This window comes from Ictalurus punctatus, chromosome 13, assembly GCF_001660625.3.
Source record: "Ictalurus punctatus breed USDA103 chromosome 13, Coco_2.0, whole genome shotgun sequence".
In the NCBI taxonomy this organism is placed as follows: Eukaryota; Metazoa; Chordata; class Actinopteri; order Siluriformes; family Ictaluridae; genus Ictalurus; species Ictalurus punctatus.
This window is the reverse complement of record NC_030428.2, coordinates 12,561,306-12,578,852: the sequence shown is the minus strand read 5'-3', so window position 1 is coordinate 12,578,852 and position 17,547 is coordinate 12,561,306. Positions and strand designations below refer to the sequence as shown.

The window sequence follows — 17,547 nt, the reverse complement described above, 5'->3', positions numbered from 1 at the left end:
TACCATGCATGTATTTGGCCTGGGGGAGGAAACTGGAGTACCTAGAGGAAACCCCCACAGCACGGAGAGAACATGCAAACTCCGCACACACAGGGCCCCGGTGGGAATTGAACCCCAAATCGAACGCTTGTGAGGCAAGCGTGCTAAGCCACTAAGCCACCATGCACCCCATGGGTAAGGTCATGTTTAAAAAAAGAAACAAACAAACAAAAAAACAACACATTTATACACAGTTCTGAAACCTCTTTTTTAATTTTTTTTTTTTTTGTTTTTTTTTTTTACAACAGGCTCATTTATCCATTATTTAGTTTTAATGTAACATCATGAAACACATGCTACTTAGATATTATGGTCGGTGAACTTGTGCTGAATACTAAAAAAAAAAAAAAAATCATGTGACTTTGCAAATTGTGCTTACATTTGTTCAAATTGACAACAATATCAGAGCATGCCCAAATCATCAGAGTGTCTGAAAATACCTGGGGTCCCTCATGGGTTAAAAACATGTTATTTAACAAAGAAAACCACACACACCTGAATATGTCGAGGTTTTCTGTAAGAGAGGTCACCTCACCTACATTTATTTAACATTGATGGGAGGAGGGTCCTGTATCAACACTTTGAAACCGTCAGTAAGTTTTCCAAAACGGAAGTCTTCAGGACAGAAGACTTTGGCTTTCCGGTTTCTTGGTAACATTACAAGCTGATTATTATTATTATTATTTTAAAAAATCTTATTAATTTTTTAAGAATAAGGGGGGAAAATAGGGACTGGTCAACAGGATCTTGTCTCGTGGACGTATCATAACATTAACTGTAACTATAAACGGTTAAAAAGCATGGCGTGTCCTTCATTAATAAATAAAAAAATGGTATTCGTTTACAAATTGCTGTTGATTTAAGATGAATAAAACACTTCGGGCCGTGTTGTTACATGAAAATAATCCGCATAATACATGATGTATTTTATTTTAACGGTAATTACTGTAGTATAAGTTACTACCCGAGAACAGAGCCTATGCATTTAAAGGTTGCTTAAATGGAATTGATCGTCATGCGCTGCTGCTGCACTTGTTATCTCGCTATTAAATAACTACATATCCCATAATGCTCAGCGCCATGAACTCACGTCTCGCGGGGTTGCTCGTGTTGTTTCCAGTGACGAGTCTGGATCACTGTTAGAGTGTTGTTTATATTGGGCATATACATATATATTATTATTATTTTTATTTTATTTATCTTTGTCTGTCTGCGCTCTGTCGCAGTGAGTGGCTGTTCAACATATTTTACCCTGAGTAGGATAGTATTGTTCTGGGATCAGCGATGAACGTAACATTTTTACCAGGAAAGATGGGAATGTATCTCTAACGGTGGAAAGAAACATTAGCCAACTAAGCGAGAAGCAGCCTGCCAAAAAAAGCCAGTCTACTTCCTGCTTCCTTATAGCTCCAAGCTTTTCAGGTGGACATTACTATCTAAACATGGGGTCAATACTTAGTCGAAGAATTGCTGGAGTTGAAGACATCGACATTCAAGCCAATTCCGCTTACAGATATCCTCCCAAATCAGGTAAGACTGTACACTACATTACATCCAGTGACATGCAAATGGCTTGCAAAATGGGGCTAAACACTCAGACCTGACTAACAGCTTAGTACTGATCATGGATTATGGGGGGGGGGGGTCATTACTTCTGCACAGGACAAAGTGATTTTAGGCTTCAGATTTGTCACATTCTGTATGTCAAGGGTTCTCAAACTTTTTGCAGACAGAGATCTCTTTCAGCAATGCAGATTCATTATCAAGGATTCAAATGTTAAGTCTATTAGACAAAAGGAGTATGTTTCTTTTTTTATTAGAGCCATTTTTTTTGTTACAGAACACATAACTGAAAAGTAATGACATTGTTATAAAATGTATATTGATTTATTATAATTATTTTTAAGTTAAGCTTTAAACTACAAAATGAACTTCCTGTGAGTAACAGTGTGACTAGCAGTCAAGAATAAGCCGTTCATTAGGCTTCTAATTATAATTATGTCATTATAATCATAGCAAAATTCTAACTGTTAAACTGTAACAATAGTAGTGTTAACAGTGAACTCGATCAAAGTCACAGTGATAATGAAATCACAGATCCCTGGCTGTACATCATGAAACTGGGTGTCTCTGGACCCCACTGTGAAATCCACTGACTTATGCATTGCATACTGCTCCTTCAGTTCCACCAGTGGTAGCTGGAGTGCAGCACAGTTGCAGCACTGTTTTGGTGACTTATCTGTTTAAACACAACAATGAACTGATGAACTCTTCATGAGTTCAACCATGATGAATTTCCCATGATTCAGATTTCCTGCACTTCACCGGTCCCTTTGTGTCATGCCATTAAACCCACATTCATGCTCAATATTTCAATTTCAATTTACAGGAAATTATTTCACCAGCCACTTTTTTATGGGAGGCCAGAAATTTGACACTCCCCATCCTGAGGGATATCTGTTTGGAGAAAACATGGATTTGAATTTTTTAGGAAACAGACCTGTTCAGGTAAGAAAAGCGAATTATTTTAGGTGCCCTTTGAGTCCTGTAAATATCCGGATATTACACTATTTCCTTTCTTATTGTCCTAGTTTCCCTATGTGACCCCTGCACCTCAAGAGCCTGTGAAGACCCTGAGGAGTCTAGTGAACATCAGGAAAGACTCTTTACGACTCATTAGGTAGTCCCATTTAGCATATTGAGAGTTTTTGACACTAAAATAAAGAAAGAAAGCTTTAGATGTTACCTTTGTACATTGTTATCAGGTACAAAGCTGAAGCTGAAAGCACTGCAGAAGAAGCTGGAAATCCGGGGGTTTTGTACGGCGTGGAGTTTTACTTTGACACTGATGCCAGGGTGGCAATAACACTATACTGCCAGGCTTTTGAGGAGTTTTCTAATGGAGTGGCAGTGTAAGTCTTTACAGTAAACTACAGTGTGTGTGTCTACATTGTAAATACACTTGAGATAATTATGCCCAGATGCTGCAGGTGTTCATGGGATGGTTACAGGTCAAAGGAAGCATGTAGGTCATGTGATTGTGCGCAATATACAGTAGTCTCAAAGTCCTGTCTTTGTTACCTGAGCCCAAAGAAATACAACACCTGTGGAAACTGCAGCACATACAGAAATACTTCTGAGCTTAATCATAACTCTTAACAGTCACAAAAACACTTATCTGATTTACATGTCATCTATTATATGTTCTATGCAGATTAATGTCTGCTTGTACATTTAAATGTAGAATAGCACTGTGCTGTAACATTAATCTGGTAACTGTAGCATTTTAATAATGATAATATTTGTTTTTAAGTTATACTCCAAAAACAACAGCTATGGCATCTGAGACAGTCTGCTATAAGAGAGGGATAAACCAGCAGTTTTCTCTGCCATCTTTCAAGATTGATTTCACTAAATGGAAACCAGAGGAGGTGAGAATCATAAATATTGAAGATGTCGGCTTTGTTAATTGCTGTGTATTTCTAAGACTAATTTTCACACATTACCCTCATAAGTTATGGATTGTTTCTTTAAATGTTTCCCAAAGCATTATCATTAAAGCACTTGCACTGCAATAGCTGTATTTTTATCAGACAAGCAATATTTTTTTTTACTGGAGCCAGGACGCTGTACATATTGCCTGGGGAAACCATTTATAAAGAGCCCCAAAGAAACACACACACATGCACAACCCATGAAATGTAGCTACTCTAATCAAACTATAGCTCTTTCTAATGTGACATTCAGTGTTACTAACATTACACAACATGCTCGGAAGTATGTGGACACTGTCACACTCATATGTTCTTGTTGAACATTGCATTCCAAAATCATTAATATACAGTTGCAGCCTCATTGCTGTTATAATATTCTCCACTCTTCTCGGAAGGCTTTCTGCTAGGTTATGGAGTGTGGCTGGTGGGATTTGTGCTCATTCAGCTACAAGAGCATTAGTGAGGTCAGACACTGATGTTGGGTGAGGAGTCCTGGTGGGCAGTTGGCGTTCCAGTTCATGCACTTGTAAAGCAACAGTTTCTGGAAGGCACTCTTATAGTGACCACATACTTTTGGCCATATTGTTTATATAGTCCATTCTTTTTTGTTCACCTGACTTATGCAACATCTTGACAAACGTGAATGAAAGTAATTAATAGCTAGAGACCATCTGCTTATGAGAAAATGTCTAATTAGCCACAAGGGGATGGGTGTGGAAGCTCTTACATTTTACAAAATTGAGGAAATATTAGCATATCCCTTGAGCTGCAATTGATGCATAGCCTGACATTTTATTGTGCCATTGTAGTTTGATTAGTTTGATTGATATCAGACAACTTAGACTACCAAACCCTCCTGGGCACCTGACCAAGCCGAAGCCCAAGCCCAAGCCCAAGCCCAAGCCCAGGCCCAGCACAGCTTCCCTAGTCATCCCCCTGTGACAGCAGGGCTGACTGGAGTAATAGTGTCTGCTGTAGTTAGTACTGTGGATTCTTCAGACATATTTACACACAGGTTTATTTTTTTCACTGTCTTTTTAATTTGATCACAAACCTTGAGACCTAATTTTCTTTGGAACTGGAAAGATTTTCTATAAAAGATTTCTGATGGCTTAAAGCTGTGTAAACTCTTGTTTTTTTGTTTTTGTTAGCTGAACTGTGACCTGGACAGAGGTGTTTTCCCTCTGGTGATTCACGCAGTTGTGGATGATGGAGATGGTAGGTCTTCCAATAGTAATAGGAAAACTCTCTAAATATGTTATGATTAATTGTACTAGTCCATTTCATTCGTATTCTTTGCTGTTACAGATGTCGTTGGACACGCTCATGTACTTTTAGCAGCATTTGAACGGGTATGCAAAGAGTTTTGTGGGTCATGTATGAATATGAAATGCAGTTATTGAAGAAGAACTATTAGTTTTGATCTGTTCACTCATATGTGTTAAATACATGGAAAAGTAAATAGTAAACAGATGGAATTTGGTTTCATCCACTGAGATGTAGTTGGGTTGTTAGAAGATGAATATGGGGTCAAATCTGGACACTAGTTTTACAGACAGTTGTAGTTTCGGGGAGGGTGAGAGGCAATTTCATTAAAAAAATTTTTTTACATAAACATTTAAAATGTTAAAATATTTTCTCTGCCCTATTGACATTTAGAAGTAGCCAAAATATTGTAGGAGAAAAAAGTGATTGAACATGCATTAATAAGATAAGATAATGAAAGAGTCCTTTTTATTTTCACGTTGTCTTTCACATTTGATTTGGTTTCTTTTTGTTTCTTTTTGCACAGCATGTTGATGGCAGTTTTTCAGTGAAGCCTTTGAAGCAGAAGCAGATTGTAAGTGTGGTGTAAGGGTTTTCACTGTTACTTCATATAGATGGCAGTGACTATATTTGCTCTGGCAATATATTCCTTATTTACTTGCTCACGGTTTAAATTCAGTATGGCTTTTACTCCTCATTCTTTCACCACATGTTAATAGCTAAACCAAGAAATCTAATGAAACCCATGTTTACCATTAATACCCACAACTACATTTAGGAGGCTCAGTCAGAGGTAGAGGGACACAATTGTAGAGGGTGTAAATGGAGGCATTTGACATTATTAAACTGTGTCTTGAGCTGCATTTACGGTTGTTTTTGGCCAAAACGCTTCAGGGCAAACACAAACTTACTGCCCACCTCCTGTCCAATGTACATAAGCTCTCCTTCTGCTGATGCCATCATGCAGGTTGATCGCGTCAGCTACCTGCTCCAGGAGATTTATGGCATCGAGAATAAGAACAACCAAGAAACAAAGGTAATTCAAGCCACTGTACCAAACCAGTGACATACAGGAATGCCAAGGAAACAATAACCCATGTGCCTTCACCAATAATTTACTGCAAGCTGTTACTACAGAGGTGTCTGTGTGCTTAATCTTTGTGTTATATGATGTCATTTTTATTTTCCCATCAGTCTGTAGAGGATGAGAACAGTGACAACAGCAGTGAGTGTGTGGTGTGCCTGTCAGACCTTCGCGACACACTCATTCTCCCCTGCAGGCACCTTTGTCTCTGCAATGCGTGTGCTGACACACTACGTTACCAAGCCAACAACTGCCCTATCTGCCGACTGCGTGAGCATCTCATTAATCAATGCATACACAATACAGGCTGTATTGGCTAATTATTGAAACGGGCCCAGTAATGTTTTCTTAACATGATAATGCATTTCAGACAGGAGCCAGGCCGAGTGCTGAAAAGATCTCTCTCTGTTTGCTCCAAATTGTCTGTAGTTACATTAATTGGATGCGGCTGTATATGGCTGTTGTTGATGTGTGCAGTACATCTTGTGTAACTGACTTTTGAAGCACACTGACACCTGCTGGACAGTAATAGTATGTTGTTGGGCACAGTGTACCATTTCAAAAGGTTTGAAGGAATTCTTATTTATTCCTTCAGAAACATTGGCAAAAGGATCATGTGTACATGTATAACTTTCGTCCAAAATTAGCACTCGTTACTATTGGGCCAGAAAGTTTTCAGGTATTCCGGTAACCAGATATTCAGGTTTGTGTGTTTATAATGTTATGTATTTAAAGTTTAAACTATTGTAGATTTCGATAGTTACAAAGTGTTAGTTTTTCAGAGTGATAGTGGGGGAAAACCCCTATAGAAAACCCCTGTGGTGAATCCAGTCAAGCAAATGAGAAACAAAGCCCTTTTATTAAACATTTGCAAATGTTTACCTCTTTTGTTGCTAAAATGAATCTGGTAACATTTGGGATCCTTGTAAAGTGCAACAGCTGTGTTTGCTTATTTGTAGTGTGTTAATTCATGTTCTCTTGTCCTTACATGGCCTTTATCCTCTTCTTCACTAGCCTTTAGAGCGCTGCTACAAATCCGTGCAGTGAGGAAGAAACCTGCTGGAGTGCTCTCCTCTGTCCCCTTCAGTCCAGTGCTATCTCAGAGCTCGGACAACACAGAGAATTCGGTATGAAACTATGGAGAGTGTTTTTTATTTTTTTGTATATAAACTAATTGATTGTCCTCTATAGTCATGGCCTCAACACATGGACTTCTTTTTCCCACGTGTTTAGAAAATAATAAGAACTGGCGTTTGGAGAATCATATCTGCATTCAAACATAATCAGTGATCTGACATTGTTTTGACTCTGTTCACATTTTACATTGGACTGCAGAACTCTGAGAACATCCCTCCAGGCTATGAGCCCGTGTCCCTGCTGGAGGCCCTGAATGGCGTGCAGCCTGCATCTCCTGCTCTGCCTTCAGCCCCCCTGTATGAAGAGGTCCAGTACTCAGGAGAAATGGGTGATCCACTGACCCTCAGCATGAAGCAGCAGAGCACCGTGGAGCTCAGTGCAGATCCAGCAGCTCTGAAATCCAAACTCAGCAAGTCACCAGATGGGTAATGCCATATAATGCAATTGTTAAATATAGCAATACATTTTTACTGTAGTGATTTCTTTATTGCCATTATTATGGTCGTTGTTTTGCATAATGAATTGTGCAAGAATGTTTTCAGCAGTTAGAATGGCAAAGACACATGACCTCACACCTTTCCCAATCAGATTCAAGCCACAATTATGTCTGACGTCAGATTTCTGAACTCACTTTATCTAGTGAAATCAGATTTCTCATGTGTTTTTCCATCATTCAGTATGCAGCACCTTTTGACACCAGCAATGTGCAACAAGAACAATGCTGTGTGTGAAAAACAGCATAAAGACATGCTAGAGCAGGACAATAAATAACACTAGCATTTTTGTTGCTATTGTCTGGGATGAGTATTTTCAGAACCTTGAGTTTCTATTGTCCATAGGTAAAGCTTTATGCTGCATATGTAAACTACACACACACACACACACACACACACACACACACACACACACATACATTACATACTACTCAGCACTCACCCACCTGTATTGTTATTACTGTAATGAACAATGAGTATTTGTGAGTAATTGCAAGTACAATCTGAACAACTCAATCAGATCTGATCACATATAATTTGCAATGCTGACACACAGTCTAAAAATAACTAACGTTTTTCCCATTTGTGTGGTAGGAAGTTGCATAAAAAAATGCAAAGAAGCCCCAAGCCTTCCTTTTTATGAGTGCTTACATATGTGGTGTTGTTTTCTGCAGGTCTACACGTTCCCCCACATCTCCTATACAGGAGGAGGAGGATGAGGAGCATCTGTCTGATCTATCTGATGCTCAGCCTCGCCCCGTGCGGCCCTACAGTCCAGCTCCCACTGAGGTCTGCCCGCAACACCTCGCCCACATACAGCATCACTGCTCTCTCACATGTTTTATTAATAACCTCATATTCTTAACCTATGTATACTGTTGTAGCACTGTATTGATTAGATCATGAAAGAAGGCTGTTTAGAATTTGTTGTCTGTGTGGACTTTTTCCATACTTCTTTCTGTAGGCAAAGATTCACTCAACAACAGTAAATAAATAAATCGAATAATAATAATAATAATAATAATAATAATAATAATAATAATAATTATAAACTTTTATTTCACAAGTAATTATCATACCCAGAGTGCATCTCTATATAAAGTGCTTTACATAATATTTAAATACACACAGGTGACATATTAAAAGAAAAACCAACATAAAGTATGTTACTATAGTGTGCCTTGAAATTGAATGTGATTATAGAAGGGTTTGCACACTTATGCATCCCTATTTTTCTCTAAAATGTTTCTGATTAGTTTTTTCCTAATTTTTATATGTTGTAATTTTACACTGAGTGTGGAAAGAGTTGGCATGATTTATCTTAGTTTCATTTTTTTTCATTATATTTCATTTTTTTATACATTATATTTCACTGGCAAGCATGATTTTAAAAGATGCCCTCCAGACATTTTGACTGCACCCCCAATCAAGACATGCTAAATCCAACCTATGCTAAATGGATGGTGGCATTATCGTCATGGAAGAGAGACCACTCCCATCAGGATAGAAATGTTTCATCATAAGATAAAGTTGATTAGTCAGAAAAATATTGTATGGATTTCCAGTGACCCTTCACTCTAGGGGGACAAGTGGAGCCAAACCATACAAAAATAAATGCCTATAACCTGACAGATTCACTGTTTTTCTTTTAATTTGTCATAATTGATATAAATAAAAACAAATGCAAAGAATGAATTTAAGATATATAGGTATTTTAAAAATGTTTTTACCACTGGGGTGAAAGGTACTGAAGAGACTGAAGGTTCTTTTTATAACTGGCCCATTCAGTGAAATATGGAAACACACTGGAAACAAAAGGCATTGTTGTAACTGTTTACATTATTGTTCCAGCTGCTCAGTGCTCTAAAGCTCTTTTGTCCTTCCCCCCAACACACTTAGGCAACAGTAGATGGGGTGGAATCAGATCCAGGATCCCCTAACACAGGTGAATCTACATTGGAGGGGAAGTAGATTACTTTATTCAATTATCCTGCACTGGCAATGAAAATAACCTTTATCATGTTTAAAGTGTGATGTGTAACAACCTTGTGTGTGTTTGTGTGTGCCTATGTTTGTTTCTGTGTGTGTGTGTGTGTGTGTGTGTGTGTGTGTGTGTGTGTGTGTGTGTGTGTAGATTCAGAAGGCAGGTCTGTGGGGGTGTCTGTGAGTGAGATCCTGCAGGACTGCCACAGTGCACGCAGCAGCCTGAGCCGCACTGAGAGCGATCCCTCAGCAGACATGGCACTGCCTGGTGAGTGAGCTGTCCTTCATCGTTACCTTCGAACTCCACACACATGGCCACCATCAGCCTCTAAGCATTCTCCCAATACTCTACTGCACTGCTTATGTATGAGCTACAAACTGGTCTTACACTTCCTTCCTGTGTCATTGTTTACTTCATTATTCTCTTCCCGTGTCAATATTTTTTCAGCAAGTGTGCAAGGACTACCCCATGCTTTACTCCTGGTTTCTAACATATGGTTCGTTTTTAGCTTTTAAGTAAGGCTGTTTAAGTTAACACATATTATTAATACGATAAGTCTATAATGCCTCTATTTTTAAGGATAGTTTCTAGAATAATTACTCAAATGCCGCAATTTATGATTGATTGAGAAAACAACAATAACAGCCAATAACCATAATTACCCTGGTGTTACTGTGCATTATAATGAGAAAAATAGCTGTGGCACCATGTGTAAAATATTGAGGAAAAAAAAAAGCTTACATAGTGTAGGGAACATTACAAACAACTTTATATTACAACATCTTTACAGACCAGGGCGTTTCACAGTGCCCTAAACTCACATCCCAAATTTTGTACATTTGAACGATCAGAACTGCAGGGGAAAAAAACACTTACATAGATTCAAAATTGCCCAAATAAAGAAATGCTATTAATTTTGATTCAATAAAATAATGTGATTAGTCATAAATTAGTTTAATAATTTGACAAGCCTATGTTAACTCCTGGCTGGATTGCTTCTAATATACTTGTTTGACTGAATTTGGCTTTGACTTGCTTTTACAGTCTGATGCTTGTGTGCTCCTGTGCTGTTCTGTTTCCTAACCTTCTCTCTATTAATCTGACCTGAACTTACTCTCAACTTACTCAGCATCTGAGTCCTGGTCTACTGCTGTTGAGGAATGTTCATAACGGTATGTAGGAGTAGTACCCAGAGCGATCACTTTATTGCTTTTACTTTAGTCTTGTTGCATTAACTGCCTATGTCTTTTGTTTATTTTGTTCTGCTTTTAAATATTCAACAATGTTGTGCTTTTAATAGCTACCAAAATAGTTCTCTTTTCAGGGTCATCGGGGTCCATTGAGAGCCTGAAGAGTCAGAGCACCAGCAGCTCCATCCAACCTTTGCTTTGCCTCCCCAGCAGCCTGTGCATCGAGGACGAGCTCCTCAGTCCCTAGCAGCACTACGCTCCTGTGTGCCTCTGCTTTATCCTTTCTGCTACAGTCAAGAGTCTACTTCTAAGAATAGCACAATCACTAATGTCTCTTGAAAGCTATTAAGAAACACCATTGCTCATTTGAACGGCTCAGATGAATGTCCCTCTGCTCTGAACTACAGATCTCCCAAGCATTGACATTCCTTTAAGGTGAATCTTTTGTGTTTTAGTGTCTTCCAAAAAAAAAAATCACTAAAGCAGAGGTACTCGATTCATAGTCTCTAAGCGGGCTGGCAAGTATCACTGATGTTCCCAAACTAATGAACAAATATCTCACTGCTCTGACACGTCTCTGATTGTAGTGATGATTTTTATTTATAAGACACTACTTTTTTTCTTTTTTTACAGTAATAGTGCAATCATGTATGGTCCAATCAGTTTCTTGTAGATCCATTTATTTCTTTTTTTTTCTTCAGGTTTTTTTTATGTATTGCTAAGTGAGTGCAAAGTCAAGTCCCTTTTTGCAAGACATCCATATCCATCTGTCTGTCAATCTCTGCCTTTGGTCAAAGTGTTAAAAATTGGAAACTTGATTAAGCTTTAGTAGCTGACTTAACATTAATGGTCTTTTTATTTACATGAAGGGTCAGGATATATATTAAGACTAGTCCTAGACTAAAATGTTTTTAACACTTGAAAATGTGTGTTTTGATCTCGGGCTAAGCATAATCTCTGACTTATAGCCAGTCTAGTTAGTCAGAACCATGGCTTTTTAGTAATTCACTACTTCTACACTCTGTAGAATGAATATTGTATATTTGTATGTAGTTAAATCATTTTATCATAAAGTGCTGTACACAAATGCTTCCTGCTGTCCTTTCATTCAAGCAATCTGGTCCTAACATATTGGATACACAATACACTATTACAGTGTTCACACACACACACACACACACACACACGCACAATTTCTTTTTAATTTAGGGAATGGAAAACGTTGAAACGGTGTAAAAACACTACTATAAAGAAAGTCATCTAATGTCATCAAGCAAAGACACAAAACGGTGTGCTTGAAAATCGTTCCTAGAATACTCGCTGAAAATTAAAATAGAATTGAACGATAAGGATATAATTATAAATAAGAAAAGCGCAGTAACATCATACTGCAACAAGGGGGCGCTCCAACCTAAATAATGTTATGTACCCCAAGTGCACGAAACAACGCGTTTGTCTATTAAACAAGCATAAATCCTGAACGTTTTGTGGTCATTATTGGTTTTATGCGTATGGGAAAATATTAAAAGTCAGAGAAGGTATAATGTGTGGGGGTTAGGGCAGTGTGTAGGGTGTAATGTGATAAGGAAAAGGCTGCCTCAGGCGGGTAATGTGGCGGGCGGCCTGCGCGCGCGCCCTAGTTTAGCGCCTTTCAGCCAGGCTTGGCGCGTGACTTCACCAACGGCTTCATCTTATAGACCGCAATGTCTGGAGGCGTACTTGTGTCGAAAAACAACGCTTTACACACACACACACACACACACACACACACACACACACACACACACACACACACGAAGACTTAACACCGGCAGGTCCACTGCATGTAAATACAATTGTGATCACAAACATCACATAAACAAACTGATGGTTGAAGTAACACAGACTATAGGGTTAAGTGTGACAGTGTTATGTGTCTCCATCTGGACATGGACATCTTAATATGTGGAGAATGTCTTCATATAGCTAAAGAACTGAACTGAAGTGCGTGAGTGTGGTGCATCATGTTAAAAGAGCAGGAGCGCTGCTTCATGTGCCGTCACTGAGCTTCATCTTCTCCTTCATGAGCTTCATTACACCTGCAATTCTGAAATGATTAAACCTATTGATTGTCAGAGTAATGTATTCTGACACAAATATCCCGGACTCTTTTGTGCGGGTTTTGTGTGTGTGTGTGTGTGTGTGTGTCTGCGTGCGCTTGTTTTCTGGTAAAGACACTCCCCTCGGTGTATTTTCTCCACAGCGAGATACGCGACACTCGCCGTTCGGTGAGCCAATCAGAGCGCGAGCGCTTTTAAAGGGCCGTTAAGAGCGCACGCGACCGTTTTAAAGTCTGTCTCAGTTTCCTGCATTGTGGACCATGACACTTTGGACGTGCTAGTCTTGGGCTGGATCTAATTTCTTTCGAAGAAGAATGGAGTGAGTGAATTTCAAGCATCACGACTTCGGCTTTGCTGCTCCTCTCCTCCAGAGTGTTGCACTTGTTGCGCTTCCTCCGTCTCCATCTAACGGACTAGCACTCACCCATCCAGGGAAGGGGCTTCGCAACAGGTTCACATTTCTCCCATCGCAGAGGTAAGTGCTTTACTGGCTCCTCTTTTAGTCACTTTTTTGTAATGTTACACATATAAATGTCTTATCATTAGCCTATACATTTCGAATCAAATAAATCATTAGCCCATTATTTAAAAAAAGAAAAGAAAAGAAAAGAATTTTTTTTTTTTTGCACGGTCAGGTGTAAGGTGTATGTTTTTAGGGCTCTTGATCCGAAATCCGAGACGCATTTAAAGAAAAGGCGATCGTGTCCCGATTACGATGCCCGTGTTGACGAGTCCAGAGATCGCCAAGAAGTTCAAGGAGAAATGGATGCTGCTGCATCCGGAGGATCAGGAGGACGCGGGCGGCGCTGTGAGCTTTGATGACAGTCTCACGAGCCTGCACTGGCTGCAGAACTTCTCCATCATGAGCGCGGCTCCGGACAGAGCGCCCGGTTTCGGCTGGCGACCGCAGCAGCTTCTGCACCCACCGGGTGGCACTGAGTCTCCCTCCAGCCCTCCTGCAGGTGACACGGCCGCCTCGGGCACCGCACACACTCCCGGAAACCCCGCCGCCTCCTGCAGCAAGCTGGCCGGAGCGAGCACCTACACGCCGCTGTACGGGCACAGCGGAGCTCAGCCGCATGAGGAGGTCGATTATAAAAGCAACCCGCATGTGAAACCGCCATACTCATACGCCACGCTCATCTGCATGGCCATGCAAGCCAGCAAGAAGACCAAAATCACCCTGTCCGCCATCTACAGCTGGATCACCGAGAACTTCTGCTACTACAGACATGCCGAGCCCAGCTGGCAGGTAAATACCATATATAGTGCTGCTTAGAAAAAGTTGAGAAGCTCTTTACAAACAAGTGGTCATCTTTAAGGTCATGAAAGATGAACACCTGTAGTTACTTTTGATGGAATAAATATTATATGAGAGCTCTGCTGAATTTAATCCATTAGTCCATCATTTTTGCTGTTTTATTGTATTTATTTATTTATTTATTTATTTATTTTCCAGTGTGGTTGTAATCGTAATATTATTTATTTTACTTCCATAATATAAAGGCAGTTATACAGAGATAGTATAAATACAGATAGTGTAACTGGTTTCTATTCTAATTTATCTCTAGTCAGGGTTATGTGTATTACATAGGATAGTCTCGTGTGATTTAATCTTTTGGCACCAATCTACATATAGGAAAAATAAAACTGAAATATAGGCTATTATTTCTTTTCTCGTGTAGTACACAAAGAAACAAAAAGTACACCAAATTTGAATTACTTCTACACAGCCTACATATGGAATAATAAAACAAAAACCTATATGAAACACCTATATGAACAACGGCAAACTCAGACCACCGGTCCAAATCCATGCTTTTAGACTGTGCCGTGTTCAGTGTGATATGTATTAAGATGCTCAGGTAAAGTAAGCCTTAGCTGGGGGCTGTAGCTGGAAACTGAACCCACTAAACCCAAGAGCAATAGTGTATCCTGGGGCCTGTCTCTTTAATGATGGACCCCTAGGGGCAAGATGCTGGCAGTGTGGCACAGCTGATCATAAGAAACATGCAGTGCTGCATTACAAGAGAGCCTCATTAGGAGCATTTGCTCTCCTGTACACACAACACTCCCCTCCCCCAGTGTTCATCTCCACCAGCACCACCCACTGCGCACAGTGGGCCAGGGAAACAGGACACTTCGACCTGCTGTACAATGAGACCTTACAGGGGTCATTATGTAGGAAGCACGGCACCATTATAAATAAACATATTTGTTCGGAAATGTAATGTACATTGTAATTACGAAGGAAATACAGTATGTTCTGGTAGAGCACAAGATGCCTGAATGTTTGTGTGTATCCGTTTGTGTTTAACTGGTTTTTAAGAAATGAGTCATAAATTAATGGTACATGTCTCCTAAACGAACAATCATCCCAATCTCTTCCAGAATTCAATTCGCCACAACCTGTCTCTGAACAAGTGCTTTATGAAGGTCCCCAGGCAGAAGGACGAGCCGGGAAAGGGAGGCTTCTGGCAAATCGATCCCCAGTATGCAGACATGTTTGTGAATGGGGTCTTCAAAAGAAGACGAATGCCTGCCACAAATTTCAGCACCCAGAGACAAAACAGAATTCTGTCCTCTTGCTCCCCTTACAGCCCTCAGTTCAACCCACACACGGGCATGGATCACTACCAAGAACATGTAGCAGGAAACAAGCGCAAACAGGCCTGTCCCAAACGAGGGGGCAAGCTGGGGAGAATGTCCCAGTCCCCCTTGTTAGCGAGCGAGATCAAAACATCAGATGTGCTCCGAGGAGATTTTGACCTGGCCTCAGTGTTTGATGATGTCCTCAGTGGAAATGGCAGCACGTTTGAGGACCTGGACATCAACACTGCTCTGAGTTCCCTCGGCTGTGAGATGGAAGTGCCCTCGCAGAACCAGCATGCGTCCACTGTGTCCAAATGGTACAGCAACGAGGACGAGCAAGCTTGTGCTTACTTGGAAATGAGCAGCATGATGGGATGTAGCATGGAAGACTTTCAGCGCCAGCAGCAGCCGCAGCAACAGCAGTTACAGACCCATCAGCAATATTATGAGGGACTGGCACTGTTTTCAGACCTGCCTCAACAGCAGCAACCCTGGGAGGTTAAAGAGGAGGCCCAGGCCATTCCTCTGTCTCTGGATCAGGGCTACGGGCTGTGTGAAGGATTTTTTTCTGAGATGCCTATGTGGGAGAGGGGAGAGGTGTTTCTCTGAACCCATGCACTCTCACTGCTGGTCTACTGGCCTGCTGACTTTTGTTTTGCTACATTAGCATAATGAATTGTTCAAGAAATACTGTGTAATTATACTTTTTAATTTCTTTGGATTTTTCCCTGAGTATCTATGCTAAAACGTTGATAATTATCCTTATTCTTTTTGAAGACTTTTAAATCATGGTTGGATTCAGTAACACGCTAATGACTACTGTGGAACATATCAAATTAGTGGCAAATTTTGCGTAGATAAATCAAGTTAAATCTATATTAATTTTAGTTCACTTGATATTTAGATAGGGTCATAATATGAATAGGTGATATTTTTACATCTTTAAATAAATAAATAAAAATCAGATATTGGATGGGAAGGGGATGCAACAAGCCAAGGTGCTTTGCAGAAATATTTTCAGAAATCCAGCACAAGCACTTTGAGTCAGTGTTTCAGTTTTATTCCTATATATCAACCTTGTAATTTATTTGATAAAATGTGAGAAAATGTGGTTTTGTTCTTTCTTTCTTTTTACAATTCCTTTCTTTTTTACATAAGCTGTTTTAAAATGCCATTGTCCTGATTTTTTTAATTAATTGTTAGGAGCAATATCATGTTAAGGCAAGGACTGTTTTAGATTTGTATTTGTATCGAGTTACCTAACATGCAACTTGAATCTAATTATATTGTGTACTTGAATAAAAGGATCAACAATCTCTGCAAATTGTGGTGTAATTATGTGTCAAACAGTCCAGTGGGGTTTCAACCTTGGTGATCAGTAAAAACATTTATATACTGCACAACTGACCACACCTGGTTAAAAGGTAAGTCCCTTGGATTACTGTATGTCTTCAACTATATGATATCATTTTAAAAGAGTCTAAACAGTTAAACAAGGGAAAATTTATCCCCAACCCCTTGTTGTAAGGTTGGGAAATCCGCCATTTACTATTTTACTAGAAGGTTGTAGGTTCAATTACCAGTGGCCTCCTCATGTTTCTTCCACCTGAGCATCTTTTAGGGGACATTTAAATAAATAAAGTATGAGCTTTAGGTGTGGGTGATACTAATGTCTTCTTTATACACTTTTATGGTTTTAAGGCAGCTTTCTGGGGTATGTACTCTCATCGAACTGAAAAGTGAGTTTTAAAACACTACATTATTATAATTTGGGAATTTCCACTGTTCACAAAACCAGCTCATTACATTTTAATTGTTTGGATATTGATCACAGAGCCTGAGTCAGTCGCTCCAGTTGAACATGATGCCACACACAGGTCATCATCCTATACCAGTTTCCCTGCTCTGTAGCGGTTCTTGTGTTTTACTGACAGAACAGTTTATTTATCGACAAGGACAAGGAGTGTGCAAATATGTTTCAGACATGTCTGGACTGGCCCACCTTCTTCAAATGCAGTAATGCAGTAATGCAGTTTGTGTTTCCCCCTCCCAGACATCTTCTGTGCTGAACTTCACCCTTTATGGGTACATAAAGTAAGATTACGGTTGGGCAAGCTCAGACACTGATAACCTTTTCACAAAAAACATACATGAACAATTTCAAACTC

General features: G+C 39.7%; 2 protein-coding genes across 7 annotated transcripts; both read left to right on the top strand.

Annotated features, from left to right (window-relative positions):
- The first annotated feature begins 1,128 nt into the window (after window positions 1–1,128).
- mgrn1a (mahogunin, ring finger 1a) lies at window positions 1,129–11,775 on the top strand. 5 transcript variants are annotated; one of them, XR_006983518.2, is made up of 17 exons: window positions 1,129–1,569; window positions 2,429–2,547; window positions 2,631–2,719; window positions 2,805–2,951; window positions 3,353–3,470; window positions 4,685–4,751; window positions 4,842–4,885; window positions 5,326–5,373; window positions 5,767–5,835; window positions 5,994–6,153; window positions 6,898–7,010; window positions 7,219–7,445; window positions 8,189–8,303; window positions 9,414–9,459; window positions 9,649–9,765; window positions 10,543–10,670; window positions 10,823–10,928. XR_006983518.2 is itself a non-coding variant. In XM_017484238.3 (17 exons), the coding sequence occupies exons 1-16, from the start codon at window positions 1,482–1,484 to the stop codon at window positions 10,666–10,668; spliced, it is 1,608 nt and encodes a 535-aa protein (XP_017339727.1). In that variant the 5' UTR covers window positions 1,129–1,481; the 3' UTR covers window positions 10,669–10,670; window positions 10,823–11,775. The 5 variants fall into 5 exon arrangements, 4 of the variants coding, with proteins under 4 accessions (XP_017339727.1, XP_047015385.1, XP_017339726.1 ...); XM_017484238.3 differs by having other exon boundaries at window positions 10,628–10,670; window positions 10,823–11,775; XM_047159429.2 differs by having other exon boundaries at window positions 10,628–10,670; window positions 10,811–11,775.
- A 713-nt stretch (window positions 11,776–12,488) lies between these two features.
- foxj1b (forkhead box J1b) lies at window positions 12,489–16,693 on the top strand. 2 transcript variants are annotated; one of them, XM_017482765.3, is made up of 3 exons: window positions 12,489–13,262; window positions 13,444–14,039; window positions 15,179–16,693. In XM_017482765.3, exons 2-3 carry the CDS (start codon window positions 13,503–13,505, stop codon window positions 15,986–15,988), a joined length of 1,347 nt encoding a protein of 448 aa, XP_017338254.1. In that variant the 5' UTR covers window positions 12,489–13,262; window positions 13,444–13,502; the 3' UTR covers window positions 15,989–16,693. The 2 variants fall into 2 exon arrangements, with proteins under 2 accessions (XP_017338254.1, XP_017338253.1); XM_017482764.3 differs by having other exon boundaries at window positions 13,423–14,039.
- The last annotated feature ends 854 nt before the right edge of the window (window positions 16,694–17,547 follow it).